The following is a 23,063-nucleotide window of genomic DNA, read 5'->3' on the forward strand; positions in this document are numbered from 1 at the left end:
TGGCCACTCCAGGATGGCAGATACCTTCTGGGGGTCCATGGCTACCCCATCAATGGAAATGATCAGACCCAAAAATTGTATAGAAGTCTTTTCAAAGGAACACTTCTCTGCTTTTGCATAGAGTCCATGTACCCTTAGTGTGGACAGCACTTTCTTGACATGGATTCTATGTAGTTCCAGGGTAGGGGAGAAGACAAGAATGTCGTTCAGGTACTCAATCATGAAGTTATCCAGGTATTCTCTAAAGATATTATTCACGAAGTGCTGAAAGGTAGCTGGAGCATTACATAGACCAAAAGGCATAACCAGGTACTCAAAATGCCCAAAACATGTTCCAAAGCCTGTTTTCCATTCATCTCCCTCCCAAATGCGTACTAGGTTGTAGGCACCGCGCAAGTCCAATTTAGTAAAGACCCTGGCGGTACGGAACCTCTGAAAGAGCTCAGGAACAAGTGGAAGAGGGTACAGGTTTTTAATGGTGATTTTATTGAGCTCTCTGTAATCCACACAGGGTCTGAGGGTATGATCTTTCTTTTCTATGAAGAAAATTCCGGCGCCAGCTGGAGAAGATGAGGAGCGGATGAATCCCTTCTTTGGGTTTTCATCAATGTACTGGCGCAACACCTCAAGCTCAGTCTCTGAAAGTGGAAAAATCCTTCCAAAGGCAACTTCTGCACCAGGTAATAGCTCAATAGGGCAGTCATAGGGGCGATGAGGTGGTGGTATATCGGCCTTCTTTTTGTCAAAGACGTCCAGGAAATCATGGTAAACTGGAGGAACGTCCTGGCTGGAGTCGGAGACTGGCTGGACGGTCAGGCAAATGGAAGGAGACACAGGTTTGGGCATCAGACAGTGCTGAAGGCAGTAGGGGGACCCAAAGGAGATCTCCCTTCGGATCCAGTCTATCTGCTGGTTGTGTGCCTGCAACCATGGTATCCCCAGAATTATGGGGAACATGGGGGAACATAAAATATCAAACTTCAGGAACTCTTGATGGCTAGAGTCAGTAATGGTAAGAATAGGTGCCGTCTCGTGAGTAACAGGCCCGGATCGAGGAGTGGTACCGTCGGCCAACTGGACCTTGAGTTTAAGTTCATTAGTCTGAATAGGAATCCGGAAGTCCTTGGCAAGGGTAACATCCATGAAGTAACTACATGCCCCAGAGTCAATTATTGCCGGGAGTCGGACCTCCCCTTTCGCTACCTGTAGGGAGACATGGAGAACAAGATGAGTAAGGGAAGATCCGGAGACTTGATGATACATGGAGTTGTGTGGGGAAGATTTACTGGGCCTCACAGGGTGGTTGCGGAGAAAGTGTCCGGCCTCCCCACAGTAGAGGCAGAGGTTAGCCCGCCTGCGGCGGAGTCTCTCATCAGAGGTCAGGGCAGAACAAACAATGCCAATTTGCATAGGTTCTACTTCAGAGGAGGCTGGTGTGGCCGGAATAGGTGCAGGGACAACTGGGACCTTAGGCAGCATCCAGGAAGGCCGGAAGGACTGAACACGTTCAGATCGCCGCTCCCGCAGGTGTCTGTCCAGTTGGATGGCGAGCTGAATGAGGCCCTCCAAACTGGCGGGGCTTTCTACTCGTGCCAGCTCATCTTTGAGTGCCTCAGATAGGCCAAGTCGGTACTGGTACCTGAGGGCGGCATTGTTCCATTTAGTATCCGCTGACCATTTGCGGAAGTCAACAGTGTAGTCTTCAGCAGGGAGCCTCCCCTGCTGTAAGGTATGGAGAGAGGCCTCTGCAGTGGCCCTGCGTCGTGGGTCATCATATAGTTGGCCCATGGCTTCAAAAAAGGTGTCCAAAGAGTTGATGACAGGACTTTTTGTTCCAACAGGTGATGAGCCCAGGACTGCGGTTCATCGGAGAGCAGAGAGATGACAAATCCCACTTTAACTGTTTCCAGGGAGAAGGTCCTTGGTTGCAGAGCCAGGTAGAGTGAACAGGTATTCTTAAAGGCCCTGAACTTCCTCCGATCGCCGGAAAAACGCTCTGGAGTGGGCTTCCTGGGTTCAGGAGGAGGAGCCATCATCATAGGAGTGGGTAAATGACGCTCTGGAGTCAGGGAGGCTGAGGCAAGACCTGCAGAAGGAGGAGCTGTAGTTGCAGAGGATACTGCCAAGTTCTGTAAACGACCCTCCAACTGGAAGTAACCGTTGTTTAGGTTGGTCACTGCTTGAGTGAGGGCTGCGACTTGCTGGCACAGAGCCTGGGAAGCACCTCTGTCGGCCTCTGACATATTGTGGCTGGATGATGCTATCCCGGACCTGATCAGAGGCCGAGGTGCTGAGAGGGCTTCCCTTGTGGCTAAGTGCAAGGCACTCCTGGAGGTTGAGACAGGGAATGCTGTGCCCAAAGGAACAGGGGTCGCCGGCTGTGGCAAGCTCCGGTGTGGAGGTGACTGCTATGGTAGTAGACACGTAGTGCTCGCTGAAATGCAGGTTGCCTTGAAGGTGACTGGAGGAAGTAGCCAGGCGTGCGACAAGAGCGAGGTCAAGGTCAAGCCAAGGGGTCAAACACAGTTCATCAAGCAGAAGAGGAGTCCGAAGGAGCAAGCCAGGGGTCATACACGGGAACAGCAGACTGGAGCAGAGTAGGTAAACAAGCCGGTGGTCGGAGCCAGGAGGAGAGACAAGACAGGTGAGACAAGCCGGGTCGGTATCAGGTAATCCAAGTAAACAGGAAGCAGGAAACAGGAAGCTAAAGATCATCCAGCAACTAATGGCTGGAGCAGGCTGGTTTAAATAGGCCACTGGGCATCGCTGCATTAGTGTGGGCGGAAGATCCAGCTCTCTTGTGGGAAGTTCCCTGACATCTTTGATAGCAAAGAGCTGCATTTAATCCAGCCTCCTGCTTTAGAGTAAATGTCTGCCGAATTAAAGAAAACTGCAGTTCTAGAGTCAGTGTCTAATTCCAAAGAGGTTTGCTCCTTCAGTTCTGACTCAGTCCAGAAAGCATTGAAGAGAGAAAGAGAGTCCTCATTCAAAAAGGCAGGAAAGAGCTTGAATTCTGGAGGAGAGGTTGCTTACTGGTCTTTTTCAAATTGTGCTACCGATTCCTCCGAGGGCCAAGGAATTAGTGCTCAGAGGTGGGTAGAGGTTGGAACCAGGGAATGGTGCTCGAAGGTAGGTAGGAGGTGGAACCAAGAAATGTTGCTCGGAGGTGGGTAGAAGTTAGGGATGGACGAACATCGGCCGGGGCGGTTCGTGAACGTCAGCCACAAATTTTCTCAAATGTCCGCGAACCGCAAGTTCACGGCGGGCCCCATTGACTTTAATAAGAGGCGAACTTTAAAAACCTTTAAGTCATATTTGCAGCCACAAAAGACTTACTAGCTGTGCACAAATAGTCCCACCACATGGACAATATCATAACAGAATTATTGCAATTGGAAAAGTTGCCCTAAAAATTATTATTTTTTTTTTTCATAAATCAGCCGGAACTGACAGCAGCCGGTAAATACATGTCAAATACATACTGTATAGGGTCCATTCACACATCTGTAAAATGAGTCTGCATCCATTCCACAATTTGGCGGAAGGTTTACAGACCCATTGATTTTCAATTCCAGTCTGAAAAATAGGCATTTACAGGATTAAGAAGTAAGTGTCGGCCAGTACAGGCCCCAAAAATTAACCAACAGGCATTCACCTGACAGCTAAAAACGTAGTATTTGGTGGCTGGAGGTACATTAGGCATTCACAGGATAAAGAAGTAAGTGTCGGCCAGTATAGGCCCCAAAAATTAGCCCAGGTGTTTACCTGACAGCTAAGAACGTAGTATTCTGTGGCTGAAGGTTTATTAGGCATTGACAGAAAAAATAATTGTCGGCCATGAAAGGCCCCAAAAATTAGGCATTCAACGGACATGAAATGCCTTTTATGCTGCTGTATTTATCGAAGACAAGGCCCAGGAATTGTTGTGGGTGGATGGCGATCTGGTGGATATTTGTGGCCTGTCATGAGGAATTTCAATGAAACATGGTCTACTGGTCACATGTGTTGAATTCCTCAGAGATCCATGCCTCATTAATTTTTTTAAATGTGAGGTAGTCTACACTGTCATGAGCTAGGCGAGTGCGCTTATTGGTCATGATCCCCCCTGCTGCGCTGAACATCCTTTCGGGCAGGACACTGGACGGGGGGCAAGCCAACAGTTCCATTGCAAATTGTGCAAGCTCTGGCCAGAGGTCAAGCCTGCCCACCCAGTAGTCCAGGGGTTCATCACTCCTCAGAGCGTCCACATCGGCCGTTAACCCGATGTAGTCGGACACCTGTCAGTCTAGGCGTTCCCTGATGCTGGATCTGGAGTACAGCTGTCGATGTGTCGGCTAATATCTGAAGTGACCAAGACATCTTTAAACTGCCCTTTTCTTGCAGGCGCTGTTGGATTGCTACCCGCAACTATCTCTCTGTGACTGGAAATTCCTCTGCCAGCGCACGCAAAAGCAGAATGCAGCATTTCTCGCAGCAAGGCCTGGAAGTGCTGCATTCTGACCGCCCTCTGTGATGGTGGTAACATTTCCGCCATTTTTTGTTTGTACCGGGGATCTAAGTATGTTGCCACGCAGTACTGATCCTTGCCCTTTATGCTTTTTATACGGGGGTCCCCCTTAAAACACTGGAGCATAAAGGCCTCCATTCACACTAAACTGGAAGCGGTGTAGTGGCCTGGCTCCTGCTTATCATCCAGGATAATGTCGTCCTCGTTCTCCTCCCCCCATCCACGGATAACACCAGGGATCCCAGAAAGGTTTAAAGCATGCTCTTCTTTCTCCTCCTCATCTGCCCCGTTACCATCCTCCTCTGACTCCTCTTCAGACTCCTGTTGTTGACTTGTCTCAGATGGAGTAGCACCCCCTGGGAATTCATCCAACATTGCGACTTCCTCATATTCCTGCTCCTCCACGACTTAAACAATGACACGACGCAATGCACGCTCCAGAACGAAGGCATAAGGTACGATGTCACTGATGGCGCCCTGGCAGTGACTGACCAGTTTGGTGATCTCATCGATTGGCTGCAGAAGTGTGCATGTGTCCCGCATGAGCAGCCACTGTCGAGGTGAAAAAAATCCAAGCTCCCCAGAACCTGTCCTACCGCAGAGTACGTACAGGTAGTCGTCAACTACACGTTTCTGCTGGAGCAGCCTATCATGCATATGCAACGTTGAGTTCCATCGCGTCGGGCAGTCACAAGTAAGATGCCTGATGGGCAGGTTGTGTCGCCGCTGAATGTCAGCAAGGCGAGCCATGGCTGTCTTCTGAAATGGCCCGAGATTTTCCTGGCCTGCCGCAAGACGCCCTGGACCACAGGGTATTTGGCAATGAATCGCTGCACCACCAAGTTCAGGACGTGTGTTATTTTGCCCTGTTTCAGCGTGCTTAGCAGATTGGCACCGTTGTCACACACCACTCTACCAACTGTCAAATTCAGCGGTGTCAGACACTGATCTGCCTGTGAACGCAAAGCTGAAAGTAGTTCAGGACCAGTGTGGCTCTTGGCTTCCAGGCACAACAGACGCAGCACATCATGGCAAAGTCTCACCTGGCATGTGGAATAGGTTCTGGGGATCTTGGGAGGTGCAGCGGAAGAGATGGTAGCAGCGGAAAAGAAGGAGTTAGCCGAGGAGGAGAGGGAGGATGGAGGAGGAGGAGAAGAAGGCATCCATTGGTACAACCAAATCTACACGGGTTACATGCTTGACGGCCGTCAGAAGGTTCACGTAGTGGGCAGTAAAGGTGATATACCTTCCCTGCCTGTGTTTGCTAGACCATGTGTCTGTGGTCAGATGTATCTTGGCACCAACACTGTGTGCCAGAGATGTATTCACTTGCCGCTGAACATGGCCATAGAGCTCTGGAATGCCTTTCTGCAAAAAATATTTCCTGCCTGGGACCTTCCATTGTGGTTTTCCAGTGGCCAAAAATTTACGAAAGGCCTCGTAGTCCACCAGTTGATATGGCAGTAGTTGGCGGGCTATCAGTTCCAACAAGCCAGCAGTCAAACATTGGGCAAGAGGGTTATCCGGCGTCATCATTTTTTTCCGCTCCAACATTTGGTCCACAGAAGCCTGCCTTTTTCCAGAACAACGTGACAACGGCATCATTGAAGGTGGAGTGGAGGACAATTGTGAGGAGAGAGGAGAGGGAGAAGGTGAGAGCCTGGAGTGTGGCTTTGTGGGTTCTGACGGTGTTGCTCCCACTGGGCTCGGTAATGGGAGTCCAGGTGCCTTCTTAAGGTGGTCGTCCCTAGGTGAGTGTTGGGCTTACCACAACTTATGCATTGACTGCAAAGGCTGCAGATGGCAACACTGTTGTCAGCAGCGGACACATTAAAAAAAGCCCACACTGCGGAGCAATGTGCCGGCGTCCTGGGAGCGCCAAATGTTACCGTACATAGTTGATGGCTCGCTCCTGATACATTTACAGTCTGCTTTGTACCTCTTGTGCAATGCAAGTTCTGCCTGCCTCTCCTCCCTCTCTGCTGGTCCGTCTCTCCCTCTGAACTCCCCTCCTCTTCCTCTCTTGTGGCCACCCACGTGATGTCCATAGACACGTCATCATCCACGTCACCTTTCCCACCACTAACATTCGAGTTTTTGGAGTAGGCAGCAACAGCGGGGACCAACCTCCTTGGACTGATCTGAGTACTGTTGTCAGACTGCTGAGTGGCGGCTGTTGCTACCTCCTCTTCCTGATCCGATGCCAACAATGGCTATGCATTGCAAATGTCTTGTGATGGATCGGAAAATAATTCCAGTGACTCAAGCGGAGGGTATATGGTGGTGGTGGTGGTGGTGTTTGTGGTGGTGTCTTTGGGGGTGCACACAGCAGAGAGTGAAGAGGGGGCAGATAGAGAGGATGAGGAGGGTGCAGAAGAGGAAGGCCGAGTGAGCCACTCAACCAAGTCTAGTGCGTCCTCTGACGTAATCGAACGCACCTTCTGAAACTTCACACTTTGGCTCTGGCCTACTGCTCCTGCTTTACCCCTACCACCCCTGCGTAAGGACCTGCCTCTTCCTCTATCTGTTATTTCTTAAATTACCCTGTGACAAAAGCCTCTAGAGAATCGCAGTATATCTGGAAAAAGGCATATAACACCCCGCTTCAATCTGTGGTATTGGGGGGCCACAGGTTTATCACACAAGTTCTACAAATAATTGACCAGTAACTGTTGTCACTGTGTGTAGCAGAGTTAACACAGCAAAAGAGGCCAAATTTTTTCAGGACTAAAATACACTCTTAGAGAAGTATATTGTTAAATAACACCCCCACTTCAATGTGTGGTATTGGGGGGCCACTGGTCTATCACACCAGTTATAATACATTAAAAGTGCTTTTGTCACTGTTTGTAGTATTGCTTCAGCAACGCTCACCACACCAGGCACAATCCTGCACAGTGCACAATACAAATCCACTATAATATGCTTTCTATATTACAAAGTATATTATACGTGGATTACACCCCTATAAAGTGCACTGCACACCTATACCAAATAGCAGCCCTTAAAATGACTTTTGTGGACCTTAACAGAGTGATTTGTGTCACTGACGATCTGTCCTTGGTGCACACAGCAAACCTCTCCCTACACTGAAAACAGACTGTACACCTATACCAGATACCAGCCCTGAAAAGGACTTTTGTGGATCTTAACAGAGCTATTTGTGTCACTGGCAATCTGTCCCTGATGCACTCGCCAACCTCTCCCTACGCTGACAAAAAGCAGAATGTGAAATGGCCGCCAGCTCTGATCTATTTATAAGGTAGGGGGCATGTCCATGTGCTGAAATGTTTCAATTGGCTGTCCCGTTCCACCTGACGGCTGTGTCATGGGTCAAAGTTCTCCCCAATGTAAACTAATATGGCCGCCAAGAACAACGCCATGTGTTCGCAAAATTGGCGGACTGCGAACAAGCAAAATTAGCCGCGAACCGCCAGGACATCCCTAGTAGAGGGTGGAACCAAAGAATGGTACTGGGAGGTGGGTAGAGAGTGGAACCAAGCAATGGTTCTCGGAGGTGGGTAGAGGGTGGAACCAAGGAATGGTGCTTGGAGGTGAAATCAAGGAATGGTGCTCGGAGGTGGGTAGAGGGGTTGAACCAAGGAATGGTGCTCAGAGGTAGGTAGGGGGTGGAACCAAGGAATGGTACTGGGAGGTGGGTAGAGGGTGGAACCAAGGAATGGTACTGGGAGGTGGGTAGAGGGTGGAACCAAGGAATTGTGCTTGGAGGTGGACCCAAGGAATGGTGCTCAAAGGTAGGTAGGAGGTGGAACCAAGAAATGGTGCTCGGAGGTGGGTAGAGGGTGGAACCAAGGAATGGTGCTCGGAGGTGGAACCAAGGAATGGTGCTCGGAGGTGGGTAAGGGGGGATGAACCAAGGAATGGTGCTCGGAGGTAGGTAGGGGGTGGATCCAAGGAATGATGCTCAGAGGTGGGTAGAGGCAGAGAAGGTTGAGTTCCTGCACCTATTCTCTGAGAAAACAAGCCCTGATAATGAGCCACCTATTTGCTTGTTGTGGTCTTCATGAGCTTAGCCATATGAGTTGTCATTGGAGGATGTGTGAGGTCAATCAGGAAATAAACACCAAACTGTTAATCCGAGCATGCAGCCTGCCTGGCCAGGAAAGGGGGGGATGAGCGTGTGATGGTATTAGGCAGTAATATACTCTCCCCCCCCCCCCCACTTGGTGGGAGTGGAGATGGCCCCATCTATAAAGATATACAGTACATGCACACACAGCAGAAGGCTGTGTTCACACTACAAGACGTTTCTCTGGGCTGCAGTTCCTCTGAGCTCCACAAGATGGTGATCTCACTTCTACCCAGACAGGAAGTCTCTATAGAAGACAGGAAGTGATGTCAGGTATTGATAGGAAGTTCCGGGTGAAAGGTGGGTAAGGAGAAAATAGAGCGGAGACGTTGCTGGAGTGGCAGAAGAGGAGGTAATAAGATCTTATTTTCTATCTACACCCAGTAACCCCCACCCATCATGTCCGTCCTCTTCCTCCATAGTCACTGTGATGTCTTTTATCTCCAGCAGATGATGATACACACATATATAGTGTGGAAACCTAGATTAACCCCTTCAGGGTCAGAACATTCCTGCACTTACATATATATTTTTATCCTTACCTGTCTAGACAGAAACCTGTATAGATCGAGTGACAGAACGAATGAGGATGAAGGAGGACCGGAGTCACATGACTGAGAAGATACTAAACCTCACCCTGGAGATCATCTACCTGCTGACCGGAGAGGTGAGGAGAGGAGGGTTCTGGGAGGTCACATGACATCACTCTTATCTCTGTTGAAAAAACACAGACCTGACCGGAGAGGTGAGGAGGATTTTGGGATTCTAACATGATATTCTTATTGGTTCTCCAATACAGAGATTTCCTCTTCTGAAGTCAGGTGATTCTATGACCATCACAGTGCCTCCATGTGACTCCCTAAAACCTGAGAGACACAACATGCAGAAGATTCTAAAAGTCACCAAGAAGATGATGGAGCTGCTGACAGGAGAGGTGAGCGGTGCTGGGAATTCTGGGACATTATCCAGTAACAGACAAGGGATTTGTCTGGATGGTGACTGTATCATTGTGTGTGTCAGGTTCCTATAAGGTTTCAGGATGTCATTGTCGATTTCTCCATGGAGGAGTGGAAGTATTTAGAAGCACATAAGGATCTCTACAAGGATGTCATGATGGAGAATCAGCCGCTCCTCACATCACCAGGTAAGAGGAGACTTTATTGTAAAGGAAAGAGCAATACGGAGGGTCCTCCTAGATCCCCCATCATCTGATAAACACATAGAAACAATGTATTCAGTCAGTGTGTGTCAGGCCTGTACTCCTGCCACTTAACGAGCATCTCTTTTCTTTCAGAGATCAGAAGTTGCTTAATTACCAGCCGCTCGTGACCACAGTGACTCACCTGGTTACAATTACCTGCCTCATTAGTCCAGCCTACAGCCAGCCCCATTTTGCTATTTAAGTAGCTTAGCTCATTTCCTCCTTGCCCTTGCGTGGTCTATGCTCTCCAGTGTGTTCCTGTGTATGACTTGCCGTGGCTGACTTCTCTTCCGATACCTGTTCCTGATTTGTTTCGCTTGACTACGCTGACTTATGGTTTCCTGATCCTTGCTCCTCTGATTACCTGTTCTGGCATCCAAACCCCGGCTTCTGTTTTTGACTACGTTCCTGAACTGTTATTTTTGCTATTTACTTAAAGGTGTGATTTTAACTGCACTTTCTGTTGAAGCACTCAATACCACTGCAGCCTCGTGCCTCCCCACTTACCATTGAGGCTTTTGATGGGAGACCTCTACAGCCTGCTCATGTGACCCATGAAACCACTCCATTGACCATGGCTGTAGGGGCTCTTCACCATGAGATAATTCAAATTCCTAGTCATTTTCTTACCTCATTACCCAGTTGTCATTGGTTATCCTTGGTTACAGAGGCCCAATCCCTCTTTTAATTGCCGTAATGCTGAGGTTTTGTCATGGTCCCCACAATGCACTAATACATCTTTTTAGAAAGAGATTAAGATCATGTGCACGTCTTCAGTTTCTTTATTGCCAGAAGAGTACCATGAATTCTGTGATGTCTTTGACAAAGGTCAGGCCGATATTTTGGCACATCTGCCTTTTGAGTGCACAGTTAACCTTCAACCCCGGTGCCATTCCTCCTCGTGGCCGGGTTTACCTGCTGTCTGTCTCAGAGGATAAGGCAATGGAGAAGTATGTTGCGATTTAACTATCCCAGGGGTTCATCCGCAAATCCTCCTCTCCTTCCAGTGCCGGCTTTTTCTTTGTGGGAATAAAAAAGATTTGTGAACTGAGTCTCTGTATCGATTATAGGCATCTCATTCGCATTACTGTTAAAAATACTTATCCGATCCCATTGATAACGGAATTATTTAACTGCCTCAAAGAAACAACGTTCTTCACTAAGCTCGATTTGTGAGAGGCATACAATCTTGTGAGGAATAATGAGGGCCACGAATGGAAATTTAATACTAGGACTGGACACTACGAATACCTCGTAATGCCCTTTAGTCTCTGCAACGCTCCTGCAGTTTTCCAGGACTTTGTTAACGATGTCCTCTGAGATATGCTACCGTAATGTGTGGTGGTTTACCCGGATGATATTCTCATATATTCTAAATCCCTACAGAACCACCACACAGATGTCTCTCTCGTGTGCTACAGAGGTTGAGAGAAAGCAACCTCTATTGCTAGTTGGAAAAGTGCGATTTTCATGAACAGGTTCAATTTTTGGGTTATGTCATTTGTGCTGCCATGTTTTCGATGGACCCAGAGAAGCCATCTGCAGTCTTAAAGTGGCTTTGGCCTATAGGTCTACGTCCTCTACAACATTTTCTTGGCTTTGCCAGTTATTATCAGAAATTTATGAGTAATTTCTCTTTTCTAGTCAAACCCCTTCATTGATACTGTATGCCCAGAAAAGAGGGCAACCCACAGAATTGGTCCCCGGAATCCATTAAAGCCTTTGAATTCCTCAAGGCCACTTTTGCTACAATTCCAGTGCTAGAACATCCTGATCCCATGTTACCCTTCATTCTTGAAGTTGATGCATCTGAGTCTGGAGTAGGCATTTTCTTGTCTTAACCTCCTACCCCTGAGAGTTCTATCCATCCTTGTGGCTACTTTTCTAAAAACATTGTCTCTAGCAGAATGAAATTCTGAAACTGGGGACTGAGAATTATTAGCCATAATTTTAACTCTTAAAGCGGTTGTAAACCCGAAAAAAAAAAAAAACCTGCAAGACAAAGGCATAATCAGCTAGTATGCATCGCATACTAGCTCATTATGTATTACTTACCTTAGAACGAAGCCCTGACATGGACCCCCGGACATAGCTGCGGGCGCTGCCATGATCCCTCTGCGTCTCTTCTGGGTTCGGCGGCTCCAGCGCTGTGATTGGCCGGAGCCGCGCTGACGTCACTCCCGCGCATGCGCGCGGGAGTGATTTTCCGGCAAGCTCCCAGCAAGGAAAACTGAAGGTCCCCCCGGGCCTTCAGAGTGCAAGCGCCGCTCACGTGAGTGGCTGCATGCACTGCAAATATCTCCTAAGTTTAGGAGATATTAATTGTACCTACAGGTAAGCCTTATTATAGGCTTACCTGTAGGTAAAAGTGTCAAAAAGCGGGATACTACCGCTTTAAAGAAGGGAGGCATCTCATCAAGGGTACTACTGTGCTGGGCCTCATTTTGACTGACCATAAGAATCTTTCATTCTTGTCTGAGGCTAGACGTTTATCTCCTGGAAGGGCTCAGTGGGACCTTTTTCTGTCAAGCTTCAATTACATAGTCTCATTCTTACCTGATACAAAGAATAGAAGAGCAGATGCCTTATTTCCGCAGTTTTCCTCCTCTTCCAAAATGGAGTCTTTTCCCACTCCTGTGATACCTTCGGACTGCATTTTGGCTATTTTTTTTCTAGTCTCACTTCACCTTTGGGTGAGAGAATGATGCCCTCTCAAATCCATTCTCCTCCTGGAAAACCTCATGACCGCTGCTTTGTCCTCCAGACCTACCATTCGCCTAAGACAGCTGGGCACCCAGGAAAAAATTAACGGCGTATGGACATATTGTTAAAACATATGGCCTATGTCTCAACAATGCTGGTGGCCTAGTCTCCGTGCTCATGAAACCAGCTTTGTAGCCGCTTGTCCTGTGTGTGCTCAGAATAAAACACCACAACACCTTCCATTGGGCCTCCTTCAACCCACACGCAGTGAAGAGAGGCCTTGGATCCACTTGACTATTGATTTTATTATGGATTTAGGCAACTCCCATAGCAACACAGTTATTCATATGGTGGTTGACCGTGTTTCAAAATGTCACATTGCATTCCGCTAAAGAAGTTGCCTGTGTCTAAGGAACTGGCATCAATTTTCACTCAAGAGTTCTTTATGTTATATGGGTTACCTAAAGTTATCATCTCGGACAGGGGTAGCCAGTTGGTGTCCAAGTTTTGGGGAGCCTTTTGTACCCAGTTGGGAGTTCAGCTTTCATTCTCTGCATATCACCCACAGTCCAATGGGGCCGCAGAATGGGCCGACCAAGCCTGGGAGCAGTTCTTATGTTGCTATATTTCTGACCACCATAACACTGGTGGGACCTGTTACCTTGGGTGGAGTTTGCTCACAATAGCACCATCAATGCCGCCTCCTGATTATCTCAGTTTATGGTGAACTATGAGTTCCAGCCATCCATGTTGCCTGATACATCTGTTCCACAAGACATTTCTGTATTAGAGCAACATCTTCAGGAACTCTGTTCCACTTGGGTGCAGGTCCAAGAATCCTTGCAACACTCCAGAGAGAGGTACAAACCATGCTGACCGCCGATGCCTACCTTCACCCTCCTACCAAGTGGGGGAGACGGTCTGGCTGTCTTCCCATTACCTCTGATTCTGTGTTCCCTCACTAAAACTGGCACCTCAGTATATTGGGCCTTTCCGCATACTCTATAAGGTTAGCATGGTGGCCTACGCATTAGATCTTCCTTCCAACGTTCATATTTACAATGTATTCCATGTTTCCTTACGTGTTATTGCTATACCACCTCAGTATCACACCTTCGCCCGCTTAAGGTTGACAACCATGTGGAATATGAGATACAATCTATCATTGACTCCCGTAGGTTTAGTGGACACATACGCTATCTAGTTCACAGAGGGGTTACGGTCCAGGGGAACGCTCTTGGGTCTAATCCTCGGACGTAAATGCTCCTGCCCTGTTCCAGGCTTTCCATATACATTTTCCCCTCAAGTCTGGTGCTCCCCCAAGGGGGAGGGATTGTTGGGGAAGAGGGTACTGTCAGGACTGGGCTCCTGATAGTTAGAGAACTGCTTTTTCTTTCAGGGTTCAGAAGCTGCTTAGCTGTCGGGTAACTACCAGCAGCTTGTTACCATAATGACTCACCTGGTTACCATTTCCTGCCTCATTAGTCCAGCCTACAGCCAGCCCCTTTTTTGCTTTTGAAGCAGCTGAGCTCATTTCCTCCTTGCCCCAGTGTGTTCCTGTGTGTTACTTGCCCTGGTTGACTTCTTTTCCTATTCCTGTTCCTGATCTTTGCTTCTGACTATGCTGACTTCTGGTTTCTTGAACCTGGCTCCTCAGATTACCTGCTCTGGCATCCAAATCCCGGCTTCTGTTTTTGACTACATTCCTGAACTGTGTTATTTTTCTTCTATTTAATTAAATGTGTGATTTTTTCTTTTTAACTGTACTTTCTGTCTTCACCTGGTTTATGGTCCCCGACAGTGTGTATGTGTTTCCTACAGATGGATCCAGTAATGGGAACCCACCAGAGAGATGTCCCCGTCCTCTGTATTCCTGGGATTCCACACAGGAAGGTCACACCATCCCTCAACATCATCAGGTAGATGAGGAACAATCACTGATAGTATCATTAGGATCTGTACATTATCTGCATTGTTACAATTGATGTTATTTTTTTTATATATTCAGAGTGGAAACCTGAGAGATTCTGAAGTTGAGATAAAAGACAAAATAAAAGAGGAGGATGATGAGGATGGGGTCATAGAGGAAGTACACAAAGATCTGTACCAGCACACCATGGTGGAGTCATCCAGCTACAGAAACCCACCAGAGAGATGTGCCCGTCCTCTGTATTCCCGGGATTCCACACAGGAAGGTCACACCATCCCTCACCATCATCAGGTAGATGTCTGATAATTATTGGTAGTTATGATTTATAAGCAATCGTGTTTTTTTACAATGAATATTTTATTATATTTTTCAGAATGAAAACTCCAAGGATAATATTGTTGTAAAAAAAGAGTATAAAGAGGAGGATGAGGAGTATGGAGAGATGGAGGAGGTTTCAGAAGGACACAAGAATATGATGGAGCCACCTAATACCAGAAACCCACCAGAGAGATGTCCCCGTCCTCTGTATTCCGGGGATTCCACACAGGAAGGTCACACCATCCCTCACTATTACAAGGTTGGGGGGATGGATTATCTAGAACATGGAGGTGTGGAGGGGATGTGTGTGTGTTTTTTATGTAAGCTTATATCTTCCAGATGATATTCTCTCTCATTTTCTTGGTTTAGAGTGGAGATCCAATTGATATAGAATTTGAGGTTAAAGCAGAAGAAGAAGAGACGTATGTGAGGGATGATCAGCAGTCTATGGAGGAGGATGGAATAACTGGGACATTTATAGAGGAGGACACTCCTACAGAGATCAGCACAGGTGGGTCATTAACACTAAATACATTCCTCCACCCATACTGCTCACTGATTGGTCCAGAGTAGGGCGGGGACTGGGTGACATCAGCCTGTAATCCCCTGGTCACTTTCCTGAGCTGTGTTCCCCATCCTGTATTCCTGTATTTCTCTCGGATAATCTTCCTTCTCTGTGCTGCAGACACAATTTATGTATCTAGACTGGATTTATGGAGATTCTGGGGTTCAGCTGGCAGCAAAATGTTGATGTTCACCATAGATGTTGCTTGACCTAGACACCTGGGGTATGTACCTTGGCTATTCTGCCCCATGCATCAGTCTCAGTGTAACTTGAGGGCACTCCGCCTAACGTGATGATGTCCTCAAACCACTCCCATCTGATGCGTTGCATCCTGATTGGACTTCCTCAGAGATATATATATGGTCTTCAGGATCAGTCCAGTCTTCATTTTGGTTGTTCTCCCCCCTTCCTCACTCTCTACCCTCTGGTGGGGCTCAGCCCCGCTGTTATTCATGAATAACTCATGAACTAAATAAGGAAGTGCAGGACTTTTTGTGTAGAAAGATGGCAATGAGTGATAGAGGGGGAGAGGACACCTGTCCTATAATCCCCTCATCACTGTCACTCCTATAAAAGACAGTTCTCGTTGTTTCCTCACTCTCTGACTAAGGTCCGTGAATAAAGAAATGAACTGGTAGGAGATCAGAGGACCCATTTACTAGTTACCTTGAGGGTGGAATTATAAGACCCTCAGAGACAAAGCTGCCTGATGTGGGCGGAGTCCTGGTTTAGGGGAACCAATCTGCTGATGTCTAGTAATAATCTTTGTATTTCTATTTTAGTAGATGGACGGGAGATGAGGAAAACCTCAGAGGATTGTCTCACTTTGTCTCCAGACTGTAAAGTAGAAGATGAGGACATCACACAGTATAGTCCAGGAGAAAACCCGGCTACCTCAAATGTCCATCCGGCACCACACAGTGTAGATGGACCATTGTATTCCTCTTATATTGAGGGACCTCAGACTGTGAGGGACATTGCCGGACCATCGTATTCCTCTTATCCTGAGGAACTTCAGACTGTGAGGGACAGTGCCGTACTTACAACAGATAAGAGGTTCTCCTGTTCTGAATGCGGGAAGAGTTTCAGTTTGAAAGGCAATCTTAATGTGCATAAAAGATCTCACACCGGTGAGAAGCCATATTCCTGTCCTGAGTGCTGGAAATGTTTTGCACAAAAGTCCCATCTTTCCACACATCAGAGATCGCACACTGGTGAGAAGCCGTATTCCTGTCCTGAGTGTGGGAAATGTTTTTCAAAGAAGTCCTATCTTTCCACACATCAGAGATCGCACACTGGTGAGAAGCCATATTCCTGTCCTGAGTGTGGGAAATGTTTTTCAAAGAAGTCCTATCTTTTCACACATCAGAGATTGCACACTGTTGAGAAGCCGTATTCCTGTCCTGAGTGCGGGAAATGTTTTTCACAGAAGTCCCATCTTTCCACACATCAGAGATTGCACATGGGTGAGAAGCCATATTCCTGTCCTGAGTGCGGAAAATGTTTTGCACAGAAGTCCTATCTTTCCACACATCAGAGATTGCACACGGGTGAGAAGCCATATTCTTGTCCTGAGTGTGGGAAATGTTTTTCATGCAAGTCCAATCTTTCCACACATCAGAAATTTCACACAGGTGAGAAGCTGTATTCCTGTCCTGAGTGCGGGAAATGTTTTGCACAGAAGTCCCATCTTTCCACACATCAGAGATTGCACACCGGGGAGAAGCCGTATTCCTGTCCTGAGTGTGGGAAATGTTTTTCACAGAAGACTGATCTTTCCACACATCAGAGATCTCACACGGGTGAAAAGCCATATTCCTGTCCTGAGTGCGGGAAATGTTTTTCACAGAAGTCCCATCTTTACACACATCAGAGATCGCACACGGGGGAAAAGCCGTATTCCTGTCCTGAGTGTGGGAAATGTTTTTCACAGAAGTCCCATCTTTCCACACATCAGTGCTTGAAATGTTTTTCAGGCAAGTCTGCTCTTTCCAAGCATCAGAGATCGCACACTGGTGAGAAGCCGTATTCCTGTCCTGAGTGCGAGAAATGTTTTACACAGATGTCCAATCTTTCCAAACATCAGAGATTGCACACGGGTGAGAAGCCGTATTCCTGTCCTGAGTGAGGGAATTGTTCCTCACTGAAGTCCTGTCTTCCTGTACATCAGGGGTCCCACACAACCCTGGAGGTGTATTAGTGCCTTGAGTGCAGGAAATGTCTTCTATATGAATGTTGGTGGACATGTGGGGAAGAAGCACACCCTGATATACACCTCAGATATACTTCATGGCTGATCTTCATCATGTAAGAAACACTTCATAAGGAGATCAGAGATCACCAAAGACATGGATAAAGTGTTGCCCCATGTTGGCCATTGATAGCAGGAGAAAAATAAAAATGGAGTCCTTAACTTTACATTTTGTGCGGGAAGATTTCACAAACACTTACAGATCTGGTTGTTATAAATGTGTTGATGAAATGTGACCCGCATTCCCCCAGTGATGGTGAATTGGGATTTCCTATAATGGTCAGTTTCATCTAGTGGCCATAATGTGCTTTCTTGACAGATGTCCATGGCAGCATACGTTTGGGTAGCCCCGCCCTCGTTCCTCCCCCATAAGACCCCACCCTAATAAATGTTCAGGATAAGCCAATGGCTGCGTTACTTTTTTGTCTTCCTCAATTATACAATTTTTGTATGAATTTTTCCTACCTATTGGAAGTATTGGTGGGCGGGTCTGGTGCTGGGCAGCTGTGCGGGATGTCAGGAGCTTCCTTTGGTATCCAGAAGTCTTCCAGGATGTCCCGAGTGGTCATTGAGTCCCCAGCTATCAGCGGGGTGGTGTTATGGCACACATACAGTATGTAGAGGATCAATGCCTGGAGAGTGGGCCCTGCCATCGGGGACCATTTGCATTGGCTGGGAACTCCAGCTGTTAGCGGGTGGCCATTAAGTGTTAGACACATGAAATCCATTTTGGTGCGAATACAAATTCGGACAAATTTTTGGTTATTCCTAGATTCGGATGTATCCAAATCTCCAAATGAAATTGTAATGAATTTAGTTAAAATTTGTTAAAATTTGTTTTGTTTATTCATTTTCTAATGAATTCCAACTTTTCAGAACGATTCAAATTCGGATTAGTCAAGAAAACGATCGACCAATGCAAATTCTGTGTGAAGAAATAGCTGGTTGTTAAGCAGCAAGCCGGGAAGCCGGCCGCCCGCATCCTTACCAACCATGACTCATCAGCTGTCAGCGGGCTTCCCCACTGACAGATGAATGGAAAGAAAAGAATGCCGGCAATAGAAAAAGCAGCGTGGTCCCCCTCCCCCCTCTCAGTCCATACCAGGACTTTTAGGGCCAAGATGTAAAAAACAAAAACCAGCATGGGTTCTCCCCTAAAATCCATACCAGACCCTTTATCCCAGCATGCAGCCCGGCAGGTCAGGAAAGTGGGAGGGATGAGTGAGTGCCCCCCCCTCTCCTTAACCCTTCCAGGCCACATGTCCTCAACATGGGGGGGTGGGTGCTTTGGGGAAGCTCTGCCCCCTCACCCCAAAGCACCTTGTCCCCATGTTGATGGAGACAAGGGCCTCTTCCCCACAACCGTGGCCTTTGCTTGTGGGGGTCTGCAGGCAGGCCCTCCCCCATGTGAATGAGTATTTGAAACAAATTACCCGTACCTATTCACCAAAAATTGTGAAAAAGTAATAAAAACACACACACAATTCTTCAAAAATCCTTTTTTATAAAATAGCTACTGCAGGCTCCTCCTCCATTTGACATTTCTTACATAGGTAAAGGGCGGTAAGTATATCCAAGAGATATATCTAACCTACAGGTAGGCTAAAACCTACATTATTAGAGATAAGAGTACACTAACTATGAGTCATAAACAAGATGGGCTTTGATCATATACCTAGGTGACCCCTATAGAGAGAGACACCCACATATTATGGAAAAATAAACTCCATCCGGTGTATACCAACCTGCTATCCTCATAAGATGATTATCCTTCCTCCTTTCTGTATGAATAGATATAGAATAGAGAATGTAATTACTCCTCACACTACTACACATATATATATATATATTATCTTGTACCTAGGATCATCAGGAGAGATATCTATATATACAACACATTTTGGTCCGATTTTCCCCCGTGTGTCCGCCACAGTTCGGGTTAATTTGTTGGGGGTTGGAAGGAAGGCCGTGTGCTAGTAAGCCATGTTTGTATTTATTATGATGTACATAAATACAGATTATGTTCTATGTGTATGAAACACTAATATCGAGTCTGTTTATAAGAGAAAACTTTCTGTACATCTTCATGGTCCTGAAGAAGCCTTGTGCGAAATGTGTAGACCAGTGAAGAGAGGAAATATCTATACCTTCACGAACCTTATGATACAAACCAGTTTTGTCATTTTATTGAGATCTGGTTTTAGATAAATCAATAAATGTTATTTTAGGATAAATTCATGTAGTTGTTATCTGTCTCATGCTGTGCCCTTAAAGTCCACACATATGACAGTGGTTCCTTGTGAACATCTGTAGTTTCGCATTTTTTTGGATAACAGAAGGGATTTAGTAGGATACTCCAAATAACTATTCACAGGTGAGGACAACTCTCTCAATAGAACTGTATCGCAGATCATCTGCAGGACCATAAAGCACCTATATGGGATGAACAAGTCCCTTTGTAGGTGAAGGAACTCAGTGAACCTTGCCTCTTCAAGACACTAGCCAGTGTGTCCTTTAGCTTGCACCCAGTAACTGACTTCTAACACCCAGAGGAGCATCTAACAGCACAAGTCCCAAGGATCCCCTGCGGGGGGGGGGGGGGGGCGGGCACTATACTCGCAAGGCTCTTGGAGCACACATACACCAGTCTCCCTCAGTAGTACCAGACAGGATCCGCAGGCATCCTCCCTCAGTCAGCCCTCGTAAGGACCAATGGGTTACAACTTCAATGTTTTAGGCCCTCAGGTCGCCCACCCAAGGCCGCATGGCAGCCTCTGCAAGGGAGAGGCAGCAGCCCCCTCCCCACCTAGACCTCTCTCCCTAGAGGTAGACTGGACTGGACTACGAGCCCATGTGTTCTTTAGATATAAATACAGATACCCAGCATGCCTTGGAGCACATCCCCTTCTAATTGGCCAGGGCTGTACAGACATCCATGCTCTCATCTGCCAGGCTTCCATCCACTGTCCAATATACTCCATGGCTATTGGATCAGTATGAATCATCAAGACAGCATGAGCTGTGTCCCTGTTAGGTAGAGAAACCAAAAACTATATCCCCTCATTCTAGCACCTACCTAGGAGGGCTCTACATCTGTATGGCAGGGTCTGTTTGATTATTCACCTGCTGGAATGGTGATCTGATGTGAGAAGCTGCAGTGTTAGTATTCCTTTAGCAGTAATTAACTCCTTACGGGTTTTTCTCACCCAGCAAACAGAAACAACTGTTACACTGTCTTTTTTGACAGCTTAGGAGACTTTAGCAGCCGTAGTTTGAATTGCGATTTAAAAAAAAAATAAAAATTACTACATAGCTAGAGTAGCAATTATATATGTTATAATATCCTTATTTTTTTTCAAACAATATGGAGTTTTCCTTTGCACCGTGTCTGTTTATCATGGATTTATTTCCTACTGTGACAGCCTAATCCCTCTATGCTGTGGCTGCTCTATGCAGGTTATAGCTGAAGGGGGGCAGCGTCTTCCTTACTCATACTGTTCCTGGATTGTCAGCCCTTCTGCAGGCCTCATAAAGCTGGTGTATGGGAAGCTGACTAATGGACACTTTCTATTAAACCTCTCCAGATCTGCATGTATTAGGCACACCGTAGACTGGGCCTTTGGTGCTTGACAGGCAAAACCCTGTATAAATTTCCTACTTTGTTCAGACATCCAGGGAGGAAGATGACCTCTACCAACAGGTTGCCACAGGTAGTCAAGACACTCTAAAGGAGTCTGTTACAACTCTCCCTGTGCAAGGAGTCTCAACTCTGACCATGGCAAGCTTTTCCCTTGCAGGACCAGTCACCTGACCAATTTAACCCTCTTCAAACAATTCCTAATAGGAATATGAGGATGGTCTATAAGCAGGTTTTTGTACCGCCCTTCCTGCAGAAATAACTGCAATGCAAGTATTTTTAGAACTTCCAAAGGAGTGCATTGCCTTTTTCCCTATGATGTTTAAGCTAGGAGCTCATGCTAGAAGATTGGTGCAAATTGAACAGAAGGACAGAGCAGCAGAATGTCTTAGTGGTCATCACCTTGCAGCACTGGGTTGTTCAGTTCAAACCCCAACCACAACACTTCTACCTGTACTGCAGGATGTCAGATTAGGCACTTGTGAAGAGGAAGAGGTTTTCCAGCATAATGAGTCACCTATTTGGTTGACGTGGCCTTCATGAGCTTAGCCATATACTTTGTACATGGAATTTCCATTGGGGGATGCTGTGTTCTTCAGTGGTATACTCATTAATGGTGATTAGGTGGGTTCTTGGGGGGTTTAGGGTCTTCTGGTGGTAACTTTATGTATTGGACTTTTCCCGAAGGGGTATATCTGTCTGCAGTTGTAGTCTGTGAACCTGCCTTAACCCTTGCCTCTCTTCCAATGCATTGAAAGTTGGGGTGAAGAATATTTATTCTATCCTAAAGAATAATTCTACAAGTTGGACAATCTTGTCTGCTTCATTTGATAGCAATGAGCTGCATTTAGTCCGGCCTCCTGCTTTAGAGTAAATGTCTGCCGAATGAAAGAAAACTGCAGTTCTAGAGTCAGTGTTTTTTTTTTTTTTTATTAAAAGTTTTATTAGTTTTTCTTAGAATAACAAACAAGCATTACAGGTTCAGCAAACAATTAACAGGTGCATGGCCATACAATGATAAAGATTTTGTGTTCAAGGGAGCAAATATAAACCAAAACGGGAACACTCGGGCATCCCTTGCCTGAAACTTGCATCATCAAACGTAATTAGGTGAGAGCCTGATCATGCCTGGTTCTGCCCCCTGAAGAGACGCACTTTAACACACTACGATAAAAAACAATAGGTGTACAATAGGCAGGTGGAAAGATACCCTCCCACATGGAGGACAAAAGTAAAATGAAAAAGCAGTAAAGCTAAAAGCAGAGCGGGTGAAAAAAGGGGAAAAGTAGAGGAAAAGGGAAGAGGGGCCAGGGCGAGGCTGCCGGGACAGAACCTCAAAGAATTGCCAAAAGGCACAATATAATCAGCCGGGTTCTTACAGATAGGCGTCAGTGCCAGAAAAATATACCCATGGTCTCCACAGAGTCCTAGTGGTTTCTTCAGTATTTTTAATGGTGGTGGTCAGATGCTCCATTTGTTGGATTTTATTAATTTTAGAAATCCACAGGGAACGCATGGGAGGTTGAGTCTGCCGCCACATAGCAGGAATACAAGCTTTTGCAGCATTGAGAAGCTGAATAGTCAAAGATTTTTTATACTTCTGCACCGAGCACCTCATCAAATGCAATAAACAAAGCGCAGGGTCATCTCTCACCTCGACCGAAGTCAGCTGCCTGACGGCCGACGCGACTTCGTCCCAAAAGCCCCTAAGTAGGGGACAAGCCCAAAAGATGTGTATCATCGTTCCCCCCTCGGCGCCGCATCTCCAGCAACAATCCGGGGTCCCGGCATCCATCTTGTCAGGATCTTATATCCCACTTCCTGGTATTTATTCACCATGGAGGCCTTGTGATTCAGTCTC

At 46.7% G+C, this 23,063-nt stretch overlaps 1 protein-coding gene across 1 annotated transcript in view; it reads left to right on the top strand.

The window, feature by feature from the left end:
• Window positions 1-16,240: 16,240 nt before the first annotated feature.
• The window catches only part of LOC309550239 (uncharacterized protein), a gene marked incomplete at both ends in the record, with an annotated part of 1,760,330 nt that continues 1,753,507 nt past the window's right edge, over window positions 16,241-23,063 (top strand). The window contains 2 exon segments of the mRNA XM_082250650.1: window positions 16,241-16,281; window positions 16,434-17,270. Of these exon segments, the coding sequence (XP_082106776.1) occupies window positions 16,241-16,281; window positions 16,434-17,270 (878 nt within the window).

The sequence above is a fragment of the Pelophylax lessonae genome, assembly GCF_965119305.1.
Source record: "Pelophylax lessonae genome assembly, chromosome: 3".
Lineage (NCBI taxonomy): Eukaryota > Metazoa > Chordata > Amphibia > Anura > Ranidae > Pelophylax > Pelophylax lessonae.